The sequence below is a fragment of the Glycine soja genome, chromosome 16 (genome assembly GCF_004193775.1).
Source record: "Glycine soja cultivar W05 chromosome 16, ASM419377v2, whole genome shotgun sequence".
Classification (NCBI taxonomy): Eukaryota; Viridiplantae; Streptophyta; class Magnoliopsida; order Fabales; family Fabaceae; genus Glycine; species Glycine soja.
In genome coordinates, this window is record NC_041017.1 from 4,442,560 (window position 1) to 4,463,400 (window position 20,841).

The 20,841-nt window shown below is 33.9% G+C and overlaps 2 protein-coding genes across 2 annotated transcripts; one reads left to right on the forward strand and one right to left on the reverse strand.

Annotated features, from left to right (window-relative positions):
* The first annotated feature begins 2,958 nt into the window (after positions 1-2,958).
* On the forward strand, positions 2,959-7,651 carry LOC114390880 (LRR receptor-like serine/threonine-protein kinase RPK2). Its single transcript, XM_028351797.1, has 2 exons — positions 2,959-6,430; positions 7,001-7,651. The coding sequence occupies exon 1, from the start codon at positions 3,231-3,233 to the stop codon at positions 6,357-6,359; it is 3,129 nt and encodes a 1,042-aa protein (XP_028207598.1). The 5' UTR covers positions 2,959-3,230; the 3' UTR covers positions 6,360-6,430; positions 7,001-7,651.
* A 3,882-nt stretch (positions 7,652-11,533) lies between these two features.
* LOC114390716 lies at positions 11,534-20,841 on the reverse strand. The gene is made up of 15 exons (XM_028351574.1): positions 20,364-20,841; positions 19,887-19,981; positions 19,691-19,804; positions 18,856-18,960; positions 18,701-18,772; positions 17,439-17,551; positions 16,850-16,984; positions 15,814-15,882; positions 15,659-15,746; positions 15,477-15,548; positions 15,288-15,388; positions 14,829-14,946; positions 12,968-13,027; positions 12,688-12,798; positions 11,534-12,107 (listed from the first exon to the last, which is right to left on the reverse strand). The coding sequence occupies exons 1-15, from the start codon at positions 20,476-20,478 to the stop codon at positions 11,997-11,999; spliced, it is 1,479 nt and encodes a 492-aa protein (XP_028207375.1). The 5' UTR covers positions 20,479-20,841; the 3' UTR covers positions 11,534-11,996.

A 20,841-nucleotide genomic window follows, 5' to 3' on the forward strand; every position in this document is an offset into this window, starting at 1 on the left:
TTGTTTTCTTAATATCCTAGTGGAAAGGGTTAGCTAGAAGAGGGTAGACTCATAAGAGAGTTCTATAGACTCGACTTGTGAACTCAACTCATAGACTCGTAAGAGTCTACTTCATATAAAAATAATAACAAAATATCTATAAATAACACGTCAATCAAACATTTCAACAATATAATAAAATAAAATAGTAAATCATAAATTTCACAATACTTAAATAAGCAAGTCTAGTAATACATTATTACTAGATAATAACTTGTAGATGTTATAGTAGTCGTAGATCATTCTCATTGAGAGTTTGATGTTATTAGAGAACAAGTGTTTGATTTTATTAAAGGTGAGAATTTTGGTATTTGAGAATAACACACTAAATGAAAGTATGTTGAACACTAAACAAACAAAAAACAACCTAAAATGACTTATATTTTAGTCTAATTTTTTTAACTTGCTGACTCATTGACTCAGTGGTAAATTTGAGAGAGTTTACTGAGTTTACATAAAATTTTTAGACTCTGCCCAGAGTCTACTAAAAAAAGAGTTATCTCAACAGTCAATTTACAGAGGATAAGTGAACTCATAAACTCGTAAGAATTGACGAGTTAACTCGAGAGTTTAATAATCATAGATGAAATACATATATATTGTATGTCTCATGCAATAGAAGTGAATAAGACCTTGGGAGATATTAAAACATGCAATTCCACAAGTGAGCAATACCTTATGACTTTCCCACTAAAAACCAATAATACAAAATTATGACGGATACTTCTTAATTAAATTTTGAAAAATATTGACAATATTTTATTCACTTTCATTGTCACCCATGTTATGTTCCAACATCTAACTCTATCTCAACTCAAGTGTATTCTAAGCACCCAAAAAATGTATGATGTTAAAAAAAATAATTCAGTGTGTAATTTTTATTGTGCGATGTTTCATAACCTCAAACGACACCTACACCACTACATATCTAGAACAACAATTTGCCAAATCCCTTTAGGAATGGGTGAAAGTTTTCAGTTGGTAGAACATGGGACATATTTATGATATTGTCGACTTTGATTTCCATTAGCACTAAGTATTGAGGAGCCTCCCACTAGACTTGGGAAATGTTGGCTTTGACCAGTTCTCAACCGTGATCGGAGCAATCGGCAAAGTTCATGGAACTAAAGCAAAGCATTAAAAGGGAGTGTGAACTTTGAGATATTCAAAGATTGCAGCAATTGCAATTCTTACCTCCTCATTAGTATCAATAGCCCTTGCCTCCCGATTAGCAGCAGTAGGGGCACATCAACAATCATTAGTGGCCAAATTTTGACCCGAATATATTTATTTTCAAATATTATACTAGTACATTACAAATTTACAACATTGCATTATTTTCTCTCAGGCAAAGTATTATCAAACATTAGTTTATATTTTAAATTATTAAGTATAATATTTATTATTTGTTAATTTTAATTATTTAATAATAATAATAATATATTATAATTTGAAAATACAAAGTATTTGTTCATAGTAATGATAGTATTATATTTTAGCTCATCGATAGTAGCTTTATCATGTTGCTCCAACAATATCATCTATTGACTCTTTGACCGTTGATATACTTTCCACGATTAAGGTATTGGTAAATTAGGGACATTTAATTCCTCGAAAATATGTACTTTTATATTCATTTTAGGTTTAAAAATATTTTGTTATATTAATTTAAAATAAGCATTAATTTGAATTTACATAAATAAATATTTATTTATTAAACTAAAGTATTATAAGTAATTTGAAATAATTTGTAAATGTACATATAAAATAAATTATAAATTATAGTAACAAACAATTAAAACCTACATAGAATCTTCATAATTATTGTTCTTTCAGACAAGAGGGCTAAGGCCCTTCATAATTTTTATTCTTATCGGGTGTCAGTGTGTCACAATTCTATCAACAACAGCCATAGGCTATTATGAACAACAATAAATAAATAAATAAATAACAGCCATAGGCTAGTATGAACAACAATAAATAAATAAATAACAGCCATAGGTTAATATTTTAATCCCAAAAATAATGTTTAAAGCTGCAGGCACGGGTTTGGCATTAATTGTTTATTGTTTTGCGAACTTATATACTAATAACACCAAAAAACAATGAAACATTCACATGTGATTGGAGCATGAAGGTAAAGGAGAAGCAAGAAAGATGTGGGAGTAATATGCTACTGCAATAGAAAATCGTGATGTTAAAGAAAGTAGATATAATATAATTAATGGATATGGTGATAAGATTTTTTTATTATGATCCAATCACAAGATCATTATTATAATAAATTTACTAGTTTATAATAATAATTTTAAAATCACAGTAACTTCTAGTGTAAAAACTTTTATACTAATACATCATTATTAAACTCTTTAATCTTTCAAAAAACTCTGTTCAACAGAAATTACAGTATATAGTTTTAATATAGTCATATTCTGTACTCAATAATAAAAAAAATCTAAATTATAAACCTAGAAGTGTTTGTTTATTTTGAGATTAAAAAGCATTTTTTATATTTTCATTTTAATTGGAATATAATAATAATATAAAGTTTTTTTTACATTATCATTTTTGTCACATATAATAAGATTATTTTTTTATATAAACCACAAATATTTTTATATAAACAATTTACTTAACCAACACATTATCATATCATCAATTCTAATAAAAAAATTGTTAAATAAAATTATTTAATTTTAAACAACTTGAAAAAAAGAAAAAATTTAATTTTCTAATAAAAAAGTAACGATTAATCACTAATATTTATCAATAAGTTAATCAGCTCATTAAGCAACTGTACGTTTTGGAAATGCTATGAGTCAAAGAAAAGACGCGAATTTGAGAAGACTAAAGGCACATTATCTTTATAAAAAAAAAATTATCTTTGAAAAAACAAAATGCACATATTTTTATTTACGGAAATCATAGAGAGAGACAAACGTTACCGTTTTCGCTCCAAATGAGACATAACTTTTCAACGTATTTCGCTGCTTTGCCACTCTCACATCTCTTTCCTTCACTCTCTCTCTCACTGACTCTCACCGCCGGACCTCCATTTTCCGGCAACACCCCCTCGCCGGCGAGATCTGTCCGGCAGTCACCATGGTTTCCACACAAACTCTGCATCTTTGAAAAGGAAAGTAGTTTCCACAACTCATTTTCATTTTTCATCCAATCAAACACTCTCAAACATGGATCTTCTTTTTCTTCATTCCCTCTTCTTCTTCTTCTTCTTCTTCACTTCAAATGACGCAAATGCCCTCGATGCCACTATTCCTCGCGACGCATTGTCCCTTCTCAGCTTCAAACGCTTCGTCTCTTCCGACCCTTCCAACCTCCTCGCCGCCTGGTCCAACCGCACTTCCCCGAATCTCTGCCGCTGGCGCGCCGTCGCGTGCGGCGTCGCCGGCAGAGTCACCGTCCTCAACGTGACCGGCCTCCGCGGCGGCGAGCTATCGCCCTCCGTCGGCGACATGTCCGAGCTCCGCGTCCTGTCCCTCGCCGGAAACATGTTCTCCGGTGAGATTCCGGTGACCTTGGTGAATCTCCAGTTTCTCGAGGTTCTTGAGCTTCAAGGTAACAACTTTTCAGGGAAAATCCCCACCCAGATGAGTTTTACTTTTCTTCAAGTTGTTAACCTCTCCGGTAATGCCTTCTCCGGTTCGATACCGAGTGAAATTATTGGCTCTGGGAATGTAAAAATCGTTGATTTATCCAATAATCAGTTTTCTGGTGTGATTCCTGTGAATGGTAGTTGTGATTCCTTAAAGCATTTGAGGTTGTCGCTTAACTTTTTGACTGGGGAGATTCCACCCCAAATTGGGGAATGTAGAAACTTGAGGACCCTTTTGGTTGATGGGAATATCTTGGAGGGTAGAATCCCTTCTGAGATTGGCCATATTGTTGAACTTAGAGTTCTAGATGTTTCTAGAAACTCCCTCACTGGAAGGGTCCCCAAGGAGTTGGCTAATTGTGTTAAACTGTCTGTGCTTGTGCTCACTGATTTGTTCGAGGATCGCGACGAGGGAGGCTTGGAGGATGGGTTTAGAGGAGAGTTTAATGCCTTTGTTGGGAACATACCTCACCAAGTGTTGCTGCTTTCGAGTCTGAGGGTTTTGTGGGCGCCAAGGGCCAACCTTGGTGGACGGTTGCCTAGTGGCTGGTCGGATTTGTGCTCTCTGAGGGTGCTCAATTTGGCGCAGAATTATGTTGCCGGTGTTGTTCCAGAGAGTTTGGGGATGTGTAGGAATTTAAGTTTCTTGGACTTGAGTTCTAACATTTTGGTGGGGTATCTGCCTTCATTGCAGCTTCGGGTTCCTTGTATGATGTACTTCAATATCAGCAGGAATAATATATCTGGCACTCTTCAAGGGTTTAGGAATGAAAGCTGTGGTGCAAGTGCACTGGATGCTTCATTCCTAGAGTTGAATGGTTTTAATGTCTGGAGGTTTCAAAAGAATGCTCTCATTGGATCTGGTTTTGAAGAGACCAACACTGTTGTTGTTAGCCATGATTTCAGTTGGAACAGTTTCAGTGGATCCTTACCTTTGTTTTCTCTTGGAGATAATCTGTCTGGTGCAAATCGTAATGTCTCCTACACTCTGTCTCTCAATAATAACAAGTTCAATGGAACTCTACTGTATCAGTTAGTTTCAAACTGTAATGACCTCAAGACATTGTCAGTTAACTTGAGTCTGAACCAACTATCCAGTGGGAATTTCCAGGCATCATTTTGGGGGTGCCGGAAGTTGATAGATTTTGAAGCCGCATACAACCAGATTGATGGGTCAATTGGACCTGGTATAGGAGACTTGATGATGCTTCAGCGTCTTGATTTAAGTGGGAACAAACTATCTGGATCACTGCCTAGTCAGTTGGGAAACCTACAAAACATGAAATGGATGCTTTTGGGAGGAAACAATCTAACCGGGGAAATTCCTTCCCAACTTGGCCTGTTGACTTCCCTTGCTGTTTTAAATCTGTCTCGCAATGCTCTAGTTGGAACAATTCCTGTGAGTTTGTCAAATGCCAAAAATCTTGAAACACTGTTGCTAGATCACAACAACCTTTCCGGGGAAATACCATTAACTTTTTCTACTCTTGCCAATCTTGCTCAACTGGATGTTTCTTTTAACAATCTTTCTGGTCATATTCCTCATCTTCAACACCCAAGTGTTTGTGATTCCTATAAAGGAAATGCACACCTGCACTCTTGCCCTGATCCATATTCTGACTCACCTGCTTCTCTTCCATTCCCCCTTGAAATCCAGCGTACGCATAAACGGTGGAAATTAAGGACAATGGTTATTGCTGTGGTCACGTCTGCTTCTGTGACTCTCTGCACACTTCTGGTAATAGTATTGGTGATCTTTTCTCGAAGGAGTAAATTTGGTCGTCTTAGCAGTATTAGAAGGCGACAGGTAGTGACCTTTCAAGATGTTCCAACTGAATTGAATTATGACACTGTAGTCACAGCTACTGGAAATTTCAGCATCCGGTATCTAATTGGCACAGGTGGCTTTGGGTCAACGTACAAGGCAGAGCTGTCCCCAGGTTTTCTTGTTGCCATAAAGAGGTTGTCCATAGGTAGATTTCAGGGCATTCAACAGTTTGAAACAGAAATAAGGACATTAGGCAGAATTCGACACAAAAATCTTGTGACTCTTGTTGGCTATTACGTAGGAAAGGCTGAAATGTTCTTAATTTACAACTACCTTTCTGGTGGGAACCTTGAAGCCTTCATACATGACAGGTCAGGGAAAAATGTGCAGTGGCCAGTTATTTACAAAATAGCAAAAGACATAGCAGAGGCCCTTGCTTACCTTCATTACTCTTGTGTTCCTCGCATTGTTCACCGGGATATCAAACCTAGCAACATCTTACTTGATGAAGATCTTAATGCCTACCTGTCAGATTTTGGCTTGGCGCGACTACTTGAAGTATCCGAAACGCATGCCACCACTGATGTGGCTGGCACATTTGGTTATGTTGCACCGGAATATGCCACCACTTGCAGGGTTTCTGACAAAGCAGATGTCTACAGCTTTGGTGTAGTGTTATTAGAATTGATGTCTGGAAGAAAGTCACTTGATCCATCTTTTTCTGAGTATGGAAATGGATTCAATATTGTACCATGGGCAGAGCTGCTAATGACAGAAAGGCGTTGTTCCGAGCTATTTGTATCTACTTTGTGGGAAGCAGGGCCTAAGGAAAAATTGTTGGGGCTTTTAAAGCTCGCGTTAACATGCACAGAAGAGACTCTTTCTATTCGACCATCAATGAAACATGTTCTTGAGAAATTGAAACAGTTGAAAAGTTGAAAACTTTTTGCAAGTCATACTGAACAGCAATGGAATGCTGCTTTTGGTTTCCATCAAAATACTTGACTTAGGTGAGGGATCTAAATCTAATATACAACATCCTTCTGCAAATTGCTTTAATCATTTAATTTTTTAGTGTTTGCATGGAATACAAATAAAAATAATCATTCTATATGATCCATATATAGATGGAACTTCCTGGGAAACAATAACCATTCACGTTCTTTAACTGCACTATGTATTATGAATCAGTGAAATCTTACATAACAGTGATATCAAATGTCCTCTAAGATACATGTTCTTTTTGTTGTGTTTTTTTATTATTAATTTCATGCTAATAGTTGCTGTCTTCAACCTGTTTGATCTGAATCTCTCAAGCTCACTTTTACAGTTTTATATTTTTTGTGCATCTTCTCAAGTTTGAGTATTTGACAGTTTGTCTTGATTATTCCACTGCTAAATCCCTAAATCTGATTTCAGTGTTTGATTGTTGGCTGGTCCATGATAAGTTGAATAATTTTAACAGTTTATTGCAGTTATTAGAGAAACAAATAAATTGTGAACAAACTGTGAATATTTTAATGAACTGATCATATTAAACTTCAATTATTGACACTTCCAATTTTATACATGTTGGACAGATGATTTGCAAAATGTTGCAGCTTCAGCAACTGCAAAGCTCTTATCATGATCAGTTGTTTAATGCCACTTGCAATCTCATCACAGTGGCAAACACATGAGCTGTTCCTGTTACTACAAATCCTATGTTCCTCCTTTCACTTTTGTGCTAGCAGTTTTCATAACGTCTGAAGTAATGGCTTGACAGATGTTTGTGAATACCATCATTTTCATCTCATTTGCATCATGAGGCAATATGTGCATGCCATTTTTTATTTTTTTGACATTTTGTATGGTTTCCTTACTTGACTGTATGGGACCTCTAGAAGATCCAAAGTTATTTAATGGCATAGGGACGAAACAATTGTCATCATTCTTCAGAGAAATTCCAAAAGTGCAAGTCACTTCTCTGTCAAAATCTGCCCAAAGGTGTAAATATATATAGTCATTCGTCATGATTTAAAACCTATTAGGATTTTTTTTTGTTCCAACATGTAAATAGAAAGTAGGCAGAAAAACAATTTTCCAACTCTATTATTTTTGCTTTCACAGATGACTGAAGTGAAAAGATGTTACTGCCTTGTTCTTTTTTTTTAAGCCTTGGAATGGTTTGAATATCTAATTCGCAGAAAGATATTAGTATCTTAGAATTTATGCAATGGTTATGATCATTATTTCTAGTGTATCCGTGTTAATTTGTAGCTTGTTCTATGAAAATAAAATCAACCAAGTCAAAGACTTTCTGATAGTATTGTTATCAAATCAATACACCACATACTACGAATGGAATTGTTTATTGTTCACTCATCACTGCAGGCAACTTTATACGGACCATAGGAACTAGAAGGAAAATGCAACTTGCAAATGTGGCCGAAAATTTGGAGAAAATGTCACAATTAGTGGACAAATTTTGATGACTCTCAGATGAATGAATAATCTTACTATGTCATCTCTTCAACAATGATTCTTATATTCTATTAAGTTGACCAGAAAAAAGATTATGCACTTATAATGAAAAATAATTTTACACTGTCATTCAAGTATAATCTTGAATTCGTTATGTATAATAAGTTTTTTGATTTTTATAAAAAAAATTAAATTTATATCAATAATAATTTATATGATTTCGTTGTGTATAATAAGTTTCTTTACTTTTATAAAAAAAAAAAAAAATTCTTGACTTTTGTTAAAAGAAATTAAATGTATATCAATAATAATTTATGATGAATGATTGTAAAATTATTTTATCTTATAAGGGCATTACTGTTAAACTCTAAGTTGAGGAATAGTCTATCTGCAAGGGAGAATTTGATGGCCCAAACAAAGTAGAATCGAATTCTGCATATGGCTGCACTATGTCCAGTAAATACGATGTATTCAACAGCACCTGCTGATTCAAGATCATCAAGTGATGTGTTAAAAAAGGCTTCACAATAGTGGTCTAAATAGTACTGTCAAAAAAATAGTGGTTTAAATAGTGTGGAGATGCGTGACACGTCGAGACTACTAAGTGTCAAAAGACTCAAAACCAAATAATGGGACAAAGTCGAAAAAAGGGTAGTATTGAAGTTACTACCCTTCATTTTAGAAGAAATTCGTGATAAAAGAGCACCAAAAGTTAGTTTCATAGTAATATTGAAGTTACCATAATATGTCTAAAAAAATTAGCATAATATGTATATTATTATTACCAATATTATCTTAACCATGAACATATCAAGATTATCTGACAAAAAATAACTAATAAGGTAAGAGTTTAATTTTTATGTATGGTTAGTATAGAAATTTATACATTTTCAACAAATTATAAATTATAATAAATATTATTTTTGAGGTAGCTACTATAAAAATAAATAAACTTATTATTTGTGATTGAATAATAATAAGGTTAAAAACTATTAAATAATTTAATTACATATTCAAATTATTTTCTATACAAACAATGTTCAACAGTACATAGTTGAGTTCTTTAAGAATGTTATGAGAAGTTTGATTCTTGAACATATGAATTAAAAAGACTTTGTTAAAAAAGATAAAACCTACTTCGATAATTTATATATCTAAAAAATAATCAATCTTTGACCACCGATTGAAGATATCATTGGTGAAAACAAAACAAAATATAGTTAAAATGAGAATGAATTTTCTCAATTGAAATGAAATTTCTACTATCAAAACACCATGTTTTTTTATTATTTAAATGAAATACTGTGCAGTAAAAGTATTAAAATTCCTTTGAAACGATTAAAAACGTTGCCTAGCTACAATACTAACCATGACAAGCATTCAAGAATTGAACTCGACTACTCGAGCATGTAGTTAACAGGCAGGTGCACGAATTTATAGAAGAAAAATACAATTAATTCTGCTTGAGTACCTAATGTTTGAGGAGTGGGGCAATTATATTCAGCATTCCCTCATAAGTGTAAAGTATAAACTTGATCTTGGAACACAAGACCAATATCTGAAAATAGAGGATGTGCATAATGGAGGGAAATGAATCAATTAACATCAAAGACACATGACACAATCACAATCGTGTAGATTTTAAGCAATACAAGGAATGGTTACCATTAGTCTTTTAAGGTCCCAGTAACTTGGAGGTCTTAAATACTCTATACTACTAGCAGGAAACATCTACTCTATTCTATACTACTTTTTCAAAGAGTTCTTAGATTCTTTAAAGCTTTCCATAGTCTAGCACTTAGATAATAGTCCCTACCTAGCCTTAGTTTGTAACTTGTAATTAGTAATCAATAATAACCTTATGACCTTATTATCAATATTTGAAGCCATTTTCAGGAAATAACTCAGTTTTAGTTCAATATCGTTTTGAGCTCCATTGCTCATAGTCATATTTCTGTACCTATCGTTTCACTCGATAATTTGTGTTATAATTGAATTACTTTATACTACACCCTATCAAGTAAAATATCATTAACTGAGTAATAAAAAAAATGACAGTGTTGTCAAAGACATGATTGCGTATTCACCAGGTAATAAAAGGCTGTCATAAGTACGAGAGACTCGAGAGATATTTGATTTTATTTTTATTTTCTTATTTTTAAAATTCATTTCACAAAATAAAATTATAAAAACTGTGTATTTCTCCCATAATGTCATGTAGAAATTTTCCCGGCTGATCCATGGTAGCTACATCGTGAAAGTTTATTATGTTCCTAAATACCATATGAAGCATTCAAATATTATTTAAAGTATTTCTTTTTTTTTTTTTTGTCTAAAGCACAAGCATCCTTCATTAGAGACGATTATATTTGTTAAACTCAAATCCATGACCTTTAGTTAAACTGAAATAATCAAACGTCAGTTGGTCCATGATCATAAAGTACTTGAGATATCGTAAATCCCTACTAATTTCTTGATATGTTTATATACTTTAATGCTTATTATGCGTAATTGTGTTTTATTAGTTGTATATATATTGCCTATCTTCCTTTTACTTATTTGGTACTTTTTATACCACATCTGATTAATTGCAAAAAGTTCTTTCATCAAAATTTGCAATGCAGAAAATTTCTCAGGATGATGTTAGGTGCACCGGCTCTATTGATTGTGCACTCAGTATTTTTTGTTAATTTTAAAATTATCCTACGTCAAAGATACGTGAGTTCGTGGTTGATCCATATAATTTGTACGGATAAACTTAATCTGTAAATATAATTTAAACATACGGATTAAGTTCATCTATATGACTCATGGATCAACACGATCTGTATGACTCATGAATCAACTTGATTCGTATGACTCATACGGATCAACTTGATTCATATGACTCATACGAATCAACTTAAGTGAAGAATATTTTCGCTCATTCACTTAAAATGCTGGATGCACCAGTAATAATGCTAGGTGCACCTAGCATCTCCCAATTTCCCAGCTTATGAGATGAAACACAAAAGGGCCCAACTATTCATATCTGCATTTTTTTTAAGTGCCCTCCCTTTATTCCAGAAGTTAATTTATAAAATGTTAAATAATTTCGAAAACTAGTTTAAAAAATACGAGTGCTAAAGAAACAAAAAGGAGATTAGAAAAGTAATCCCTAAAACGCAACCACGACTTACTAGAGCCCAAAATAGCAAAAATTACTAGATCAGGGTCCAACAGCAACGAACTCAAGGCATTGCTTCTTGCATCCGTAAAATACTTCCTGCACCTCCATTAACTAAATTTTTTCTTATCGGTTATCAGTACCAAGCGTTCAAAAATGAATAAAAAAATTAGTTAGGATAAAACATGATTCAATGAAAATAAAAATATTTCAAAATACTATTAAAAACACTCATTAAAAAACACATCTAAGAATTGTTCCTAGAAACACTTTCATCCAAAAATTCATATTATTTATAATACAGAGTAAGTGATCTATGTACAATGCCTTAAAATTGTTACATAAAACCATTTTTACAAATATTTCTTTTAATAATAAATAATTAAACCACATATATTAACATCCTCAATTTTGAAAGAACTTCTCATGTTTTTAAAATCCACAATCAATGATGGTTAACTAAAATTGTGACGGAAAAAGTTGAAACAATACAAGTGCTTATTAGTTGTTGCCATCAATTATAGCTTATAAGACAGGCAAAACATCATAACATGTATGAGTGAAGAACACCTGTCTTGGCCATGCTGACCCACAACTGATTCAACATTTAATCAATGTTGAGGTAACACAACATTCAGTGGTAATTACACAATTACACGTAAAAGCTTGAAAATAAAGAACTAGTCCAAGCATTGTAATAGAGTGTGCTATAGAATCAGGGACTAGGTTTTATTAACACAAACTACTGAAAAAAAGAATAAAATATAGAGAACACATTGACATAGACTTACTGTATAGAGAAAGCAGAAACTAACTTCCATCTAAGAGATGGGACATCAATCTAGGATTGTGTAAAGGAAAATTCTAACCTTAGGCAATTTCAGGATAGTCATTATCAACCAACACTACATGTACATGAGACAGATAAGCACGTTTTGAAAACACCATCAAGAAGTCATGCTTCCCTGTTTTGCCTTAAGGACAAGCTCTTCAGTGGTGGTGCCAATGATTTCATTTGCCCGTTTTAGCCCGACACATTGATATCGACCAACAGAATCCTGAATTCCAAGATAAGCTTCCAGTCAACAACAAAGAAATCAAAATCTTCCGAGAAAATTTTCTTAAGGGGGTCACAGATTGAAAATATTCTTCTGGTAATCATACTGAAGATATACAAAGCAAACCAAGAAAATAAAATCCACAAGTTCTAATTTTAGTTGATGCTCTCATTCGGCCTGGAAATATATATTAAACTCTGTAAAATGATAATCACTGTGTTCAAGAATGAATCCCGAATTGAAAACAAAACTCAACTATTATTTTTTCAATTACATCCAGACGACACATTTGACAAAGGTTTATCTACACCGCTATAAAGGAACCACATGATCTTTACCATTTGCTTTTTTATTTTAAAGAAATATTATCAAAATTTCCTAGTACAGTTAACACACTCATCTCACTTTAAAATGTAATTGTAGAGAGATAAAAGAGAGTGAGATATAGAGAGATAAGAAGAAATCGAAATAATAATAAAAAAGTTACAGAATAAAAAAGTTTTCCTTTAAAGAGAGGCAGTATTATATACATAGATATAATCACCGAAGATTAGAATGGGAATAGTTTAAGGAATCTCACCCGAGTAACAATTCCTAATTTCTCTAATTTCTCAACAGCATCATCCACATCAAAATTACATTCCTCATCAAACTCTTCTTTGATTAGTTCCTCACACCATTGATCAAGATCCTGATCCATATAATCAAACAGCTAATATAAGTGTTTAGATAATGATGATGATGATGATGATGATGATAGAAACCTTGTTATTCTAAGTACAAAATAGAATTTCTAAATAAGAAAGATGGCATAGAGAACAGCAAAATAAGTTTCTAAAAACTTATGCTCATGGATATACCTGTCTTGTAGCTTTGCCCTGTTCCATCAGAATAAAGAATGAAATTATAACCTCTTTGACCTACACATTAAAGAGTTAAAGATTGGTAGCCATTAGAAAATGTTCGGCTGGTGAATAGTTACATACTTAAAAATGAAATGTGAGCCAAAACTTGTAGTAGTAGCAAGTAGCAACTAGAGTCTACAAAATGATCTTCCAACAATCTAATCACTCATTTCAGTCTTAAAAGGTTACAGGCTTGACAGTACACTTGATTATCACATATAAAGTAGCATAATCCTAAGGCCCAAATAACAGCTGATGCAACAAAATTAAGTAATCAAATACACACTTCAGAAATAGACACATTTCTGATACTATTTAAGTAGTAGATGCATTTTCAAAATCTTCAAACTTTTATTTACTAAACTATTAGAATTTTAAAAAATGAGACACAAATTGAGGAGCATTTGCGAGATAAAAAGTCAACGTATTTGTTTGCTTGTCTGCCAAACAGTATCACACTATATTTTTCACTCTGTATGGGAGCATTGAGAGGAGGATTGTTTACAGTAGTTGGGAAAGTTAGATTCTTCAGGCTTTCAACCTTTATTTCTGTCCATATAAGACAACACTGCAGTAAATGATGTGTTTCAATACTTTCAAGTATCAAATATGGTTTTGAAAATTTCAAAGTTCATCTTTTGAACATTATATTTCTAAAAGAATATATGTACATTGGGGAGAAATCAGAGCCAATATATGATTAAGCTTGCTTACAAATAGGATCATGTTTTCCTCCCGTGAGAAAACATAGGCATATACTTGTTAAAAGAAGTGTTTAAACAAGAATTTTACAAAACCTAAGATATACACACACATGCATGCACACACTGTTAGAGAATTTCTCACAAAATCCACCTATCAAATTGAAAGATTGTCATCAAACTAATCCAATACTGTTTAATATTCCATCCTGATATGCAAACATATAATACTTCTTTAGCAGAGGATACTTGATCACACAGTTGCTAAAATTCAACAGCTGGAATAATTAAAATTATTGTATGTGCTGGATTCTTAGGTTGTGTAGCAGTGTGTGTCATACAACAGACAAGAAAAATTGGTCCTCTCTCTCTCACACGCACACCCAAATTTTGGTGAATTGCAAACATCATAAATGAAATACAAAGACATCAGGTGATAAATTTTAATATCCAATATTATAACAATCTCTACTTCAATGTTCCTCAAGATTGACGAACACATACCAAGATATCAAGTATCTGGTTATACAATTAATAATAAGTTAATAACCTCTATATGCTTATGGTGTTTATTCATAAGATTCAGACGTGCAAGGTTATCACATCTGAGATCCTAAGACACATAAAATGCGTGATAATAACAACTTAAAATACAAAACTATCTTCAAACAAATATATCTGCATTTAAAATAACATGAGTAAGCAAAATAGCATAGAAATCAGAACTCTGTGACATTTTCACACCAACAAAAGCTCCACCAGATGACATTTTAATAACAGCAAAACTTGAGAACAATTACATCCAACCAAAAGGGGAAAAACACCAAAACAGAGCACAATTATATGGACTAACCAGCAATTACTGAAGCAAAAACAAACCAGTAAGCACCCACCACACAGACATAACAACAACCCAGATCAGCCAGAGTCAAACCAAAGCAAGAAAGAGTAAGGGTTGGGCAGAAAAAAGCTGGCCAGTTTCAGGCACCATTAGAACAGCCAGCCCTATCCTACTTTCTAAACAATTCTAAAAACATTAACAAAAATTATCAATATACTGATTTGATTTGAAGACAAAAAAAAAAAGACACAGAATGCATCAAGCTTGCACTTACTTCCTGTTGAATGACATCATCACACAAATGAAGAAGCGTACCCTTTCCACTGTCAAGTTGTTTGTCATACATTGACTGCGTAATCAAATTTTGGTACTGAGCCATGTTTTGTTGGAACCTATGGGGAAAAGAAATTAGTGGCAACTAGGGTTAAAAATCTTTTTCAAATGCATTTACTTCTATACATCACAAACTAGTAGGATGCGGCAATGATAATGTGAACAAGATTCAATAAGCAACATGACTATTGAATAATGACTAGTCCAACCAAGAATTGGTAGAAAAAGTAGAATGATTTAATGAAAAGACAACAATTTAATAAGTCACCGAGTGCAGAGATTTCTTTAAATTACTGTTCATAAAGAATAGATCAAGTTTCAGAGCCATATGCAGGTAATTTTCACAATAATCATTGCATAGCATATATTTGCAATGATAGGAAACAATCAACATACTTACGTGAAGTAAGTCTTAGCAATATAACCAATTACTGTGGAGACAACAGCAATGATGACCCACCAATCAGCTGAAGGCATTTCAAGTGAACTAACTACAGCAACCTGTGAAGAACATTAGATGCATTTGTTCAGGAAGAAGAAAAACAATAACACAAAAACAGAAACACTAAATTGAGGTCAAAAGACTAACCAGACCAACTACAGCTGATCCAAGAAACTTGACCCAATCCATTGGAGTTAATCCAGGGTTTTTCTTTTCTGGCTGCCAAGTAACAAGTTCTTGACCAAGGTTATTACTTGTATTTGTTAGGGGGAAAGTTAGTAATAAAAATTGGAATGTCCTTTAAAAGCTTCACAAATGAGGTAACTCACAAGAACTATTTCCATATCAGCCATTGGAATGTTTTTGAAATGCTTCACATATATTCCTCGTTCTTCTTTTGATTTGTTTCTGGCTCCCCTGAAAAATAGTTTGCTTCTTAGATTTCAAAATTTCAACAGAAGTTTGAGATATAAGGAAGATCTACCTGTAGACAACAATTATCCTATCAAATGTTGGTTCTTGGATTAAGGTCTTGCCCAGCAAATTACGGAAACTGGAAATTGCATAAATCATCACATGAGTGAGTGACCAGATTATCACACAATCAAAAATTTATGCAACATAGATCATGAGCATAGCATTTTTGGTGAGAAACAAACATCATGTGCTTCAAATACAAATCAGTAGATGTACTAAAATTTCTATATATAATTAAGTTAAAGATTTTATCACAATAGAATTCTCCATGCTCATATACTTAAGCTTAAGGAAGACCAAAAACCTCAATCCAGGTTGACTACTATCTTGGAAATGTTCATTGTTAATGGTTAGAGATGTAATAATAAAATCATTCATGTGACTTCACCTAACAACTTCAGTTTTTAAGATAGTTCAGTCACTTAACAAGTTTTTAGGATAGTTAGTTCAGGACAAAGTATCAAAGTCTCAAAGTTCACGTGATCTAGAGTTCAATCTTCACTGTCCTCGTTCTTCTAATAAAAAGTTGAATTTCAGCAAGGTAGGTTGACCTGTGCATTATTGATAATACAAAGCCAAACGCCAAAGGGCTCTCAAGTTAAGGGACATTTTACAAATATAATATAAAACCATTCATGAGTCCTTACTCTTTACCTAATAACTTTTAAGGTTTTGAGATAGTTGTTTCATGACCTTAACTTCTATTGAGGTTGTACTACTTTGATGATTGTAATTCCAGAGTAATGAGCATACCATACCAAAATTTTATGTAGCACAGAGCATATACAATGAGAATTTTAAATCTTCAGTTGAATGGAAGCTGCCAACAATCAGGATTTACACGAATTTAGATTACCAGAAGCAATAACATTCAACTTCCAGATAATTGTCAATCTTACATGAAGAAATTCATCAGATAAGCATCTATTACAAGTGATACTATTATATAAAGGCACTGGTCCTCATCCAGAAAGAAGATAAGATAACAAGAAATATAGTAGCAGCAGCAAGAACAATGCAGAGAGAGAGAAGCACTTTACGACCTTAGTTGCATACTTTCAAGACGTATCCGTTCAACATAAAGGTCCTGCCCATCTGCTTCAGAGTTAATTTCATTGTCCTTCTTTGGATCTTTCTTATTGCGCCTTTTTAACCTTCTGGATAGAAGCTTTTCCAACCTGCAAGCAGTACAACTTTAAAAGGTTTCTGTGAAGAAAAGAAAAGAAAAGCCTAAGAAGCATGCTGTGTATACTCTGGTACATTCACATGTATAGATTAAAAAATATGGCCTTTCACTGCACAGATGAATTGTCTGTTTGGGTTACCATTGGAAACCCTTCTGACGTAATTTTGCCAAAGCAAGCCCCTTATTACTTCTCCACTTAGATGCATTGGAATTCATGCAACCAATGTTTAAAGGAGAATCAAACATAACTGAAGCTATTAGGAAACCCACATTGAGTAGAATAAAAAGACTTTTTGACTATAATCCATGGAAACAATTTATTATTTTACATTGGCCTTTTACATCTCTTGCTGAGACAAGTTAATATATTAATCAATATCATGACTTCTCATAATGGATTATTCATTAGCATCAAGTACTAAATTTTCCAGACTGAGTTTGCTTACCTAGTTACTCTCAATAGATATGCCCAAAAGCGTCCAATAAGCATGTCCACTTTCTCCATCACAAAGTAGTCAGCTGTTCGATCAATTCCAATGCCACGCCGAAAGATAACATACTAAAATAATATGATTTATTAGCTTTCCATTTCACAAACAGAATAAGCTCAAGGAACAAAACTACAATCTTTAGCTCGGCGTTTGTATTTGCAGGTTCAGCTCACTTGTTCTGAGGAATTACATTTTTTTCCAATCTAATGCAACCAATTAAAGTAATAATTGTGAACCAGCCTCCACCGTGAGTGTACAACAGTGTGTGTGTGAGAGAGAGAGGGAAAGATCAACTACAGTTCAGCATCAAACAAGTAACAAAAGCCAAATAATATCTACTTGAGGTCTACAAACACAATGGACCTTCTTAATCTAGAAACTTCTGGTCTTCAGTTAACACTTTAACATCACAATATTGAATGACAACCAACAGTCTACTACATCAATCTAGAGCTGTCAAATGGGCCAGTCCGGCCTGGCCAGTCGGGTCAAATGGTGAAAACAGCCTGGCCTGAATATCTCATAGGCCATTCTTTTGTGGCCCAGCCTGGCCCATTTGGCCGGGCCAAATTGGCCTATTTTTTTTTTTTGTTTAAATTTGTACTAATTTTAAAAGGAACAAAATTTTAAAAATGTCAGGCCAAGGGGAACTTTTATACAGCCTGGCCTGGAGGGCCATCGGACCAGGCCAATTTTGACAGCTCTACATCAATCAATGTGACTCATGATCTGCTGCCAAAACTCAGTGCAACTTCATCAATGTTTTAAAGATTCTGTTTCTCCAACAAGGATGGACTACCAATATTTCAATATAAAGTATTCTAAGCCACTTGGAGTGGGCTGGTGGTGAGAGGTTTGGACTTCAGACAGCATGTAGTATGTCCGTCATTGTAAAAAAAGGATATTAAAATATTAAAAATTTAGAAGACAATCTTATAATTGTAGAAGATCAGTTCAACAACATTCAAGAAAGAAGCATATAGAACTAGAACAAGTATCAAGGCATCATCAAGCCCTCTCCACAATGTTTAATTTTAAATAAGAAAAGTCTATCTCCTGAAATGAATATTTTGTGAATTAATGCAACAAAGATTCTGATTTCCAATAACAAATCTGGAAGGATGCTTCAATAACTAAAAAAGGTGGCGGGGAGCCAACAGACATTGGAATAAAGACTTCATGGATAAGTACCTCCTACACTTGATTCAAAGCCATACCTTATCAGAAAAATCAGGAAGGTCATCATGATGATGCTCTTCAAAATATTTCTTCAGAAGTATCTTGTCAAGCTTCATCAGCAAAAATACACACATCAGCAACTATTAGCAGCAAAATCAAGCATCTCAAGTACCATATGCCATTATGCACAAACCTTAGATTCATCAACCGTTATGGGAAGATTTAGAAGATACTGGCCTGAATGTGCAACATCAATCTCATCATCCGTCACTATCTTGAAGTTGCTCTTTTCCATGACCTACATAAAGGATTGAAGAATCTTCAGATAACATGAGAAAAAATATTTAAAAGATGCATGTACTTATGTAGTGATACTTTCATTCTTTCCACCCCTAACTCGTGTAAGTTTTATTTACCAAATACCTCTTCCTTGTTTTGGATATAGTTATTGAAAATGAGATCTGTCCTGATTACCTTAAGCTAAAGCCCATGTCTTTAGCCTTGCCCTTTAACAACCCTACAGTGTGTACTCTACAACAAACTTTTAACATTGTTACTCTATGTTAAAAAGTTGCCATTTTACTTTTCTTTCTGTCATCCAAATAATACAAGTGAACTCAAGACTCTGTAGTTGCAATCCCTATACTGCCTCATCCCTCATCAATACCATAGGTTACTTTATATTGGACCAAATCTACTAGGTTCTTCAAAGATTAGAGTGTCACCACACTGGTCTTCCAAAGATTTGTCACAAACTAATCCCTCAAAAGATTCCTAACAACTATCAAATTTATCCATTTGGTGCCACCACTTTAGTACTTCATAAAAATGAATGTGGTGACATTTTTTAGATCATTGAGGAACTAATTTGGTGACATAATCTTTGAAGGATTAATGTAGAAGTCTTTGAAGGACTAAAGTGGCGGCAGGCCAGCACCATAATCTTTGGGTTTTCATTTTCAAGTCTATATTATACTAATAATATCCCCAAAATATTGACACTTGAATGCATGAAGTAGAGATGGCACCTGAAATAGGTATGTCAAGAAATTCTGTTCAAGCACATCAATTTCTTCGGAAGATAACTTCTGCTGTTCCAACTTTTGTGCCCCGTGTACAGGATCAAAGAGGGAGTAAAGTTGCTGAAAGCTTAAAGGAATCAAGCTCCACAACAACCTAAAGGTAACTATGATTATGTCATAAAAATCAAGAAATAGATGATACCATCAAGTCTTCAAACTGTAGAAGGTACCAAGCTCGAATTGTGTACTCTATTCTCTTGGAGAGCTTCAAGAACTCAGCCCGGTCAGAACTATGTTCTGCATATAATACCCAAAATTTCATACCACAGAATATAATAACATTGAAGGGAAAAAAATTAGCCAAATTTCTTCATCTAAATTAAAAAATATATACAAAATCTGAACTCCATAACAGCACTCAAAAACTAAATTACATAAAGGTTCCAGAAATATCAGTGAATTGCATCCCAAATTTGTTTTTAAAAGGGGAAAAACAACACTGATTTCCACTCCCACCCCCCAACAATACTCCTCAATTCCAAGGGCAATCACAACACAATCAGAGCACAATAGAGTGCAACACTCCCCAAACATGTTTTTTATAACTACCAAAACAACAACATAGAGACCAATTTCAGGGGCCAAATTGGAGCAAAAAAGATTCAAACAAAAACAGTACCAATAAGATTGGCCAGTGTCATTATGAGCCTAGGCTTCAGAATGGGAATGACAGATTCGCGCTCTAAACGTATAACTTCATTCTTGACTCGATCTATTTCTTGCAAATGTGCCATTTTAATTTCTGGCTACCCTCTTGGTAGTTTCAGCACCACTCCCTTAAAAATAAAAACTTGGAACAAAGAAGGCTAAAAGGAACGTTTTTTATGCGGTATATGGAAAAGGGTAAATGAAAGAGAGGCTAAAAGGAACGTTCATATTCACGCTTCACAGTGGTGTGGTGTGTAACCACCAAGTGATGAAACCACTTCTTGGTGAAGGTGAAAGTGGGTCAAACCGCGTGCGTTTTCGACCAAACGAAACTTTGGTTTTCTTAGCAACTTGGAAAGTCTAGTTCAAGATGGAGAAGCGATTGTTCATCACTCAATAGAGTCGAGTTACCCTGTTACTGGGTACACGAAGTTTACTCGTTACTAGCG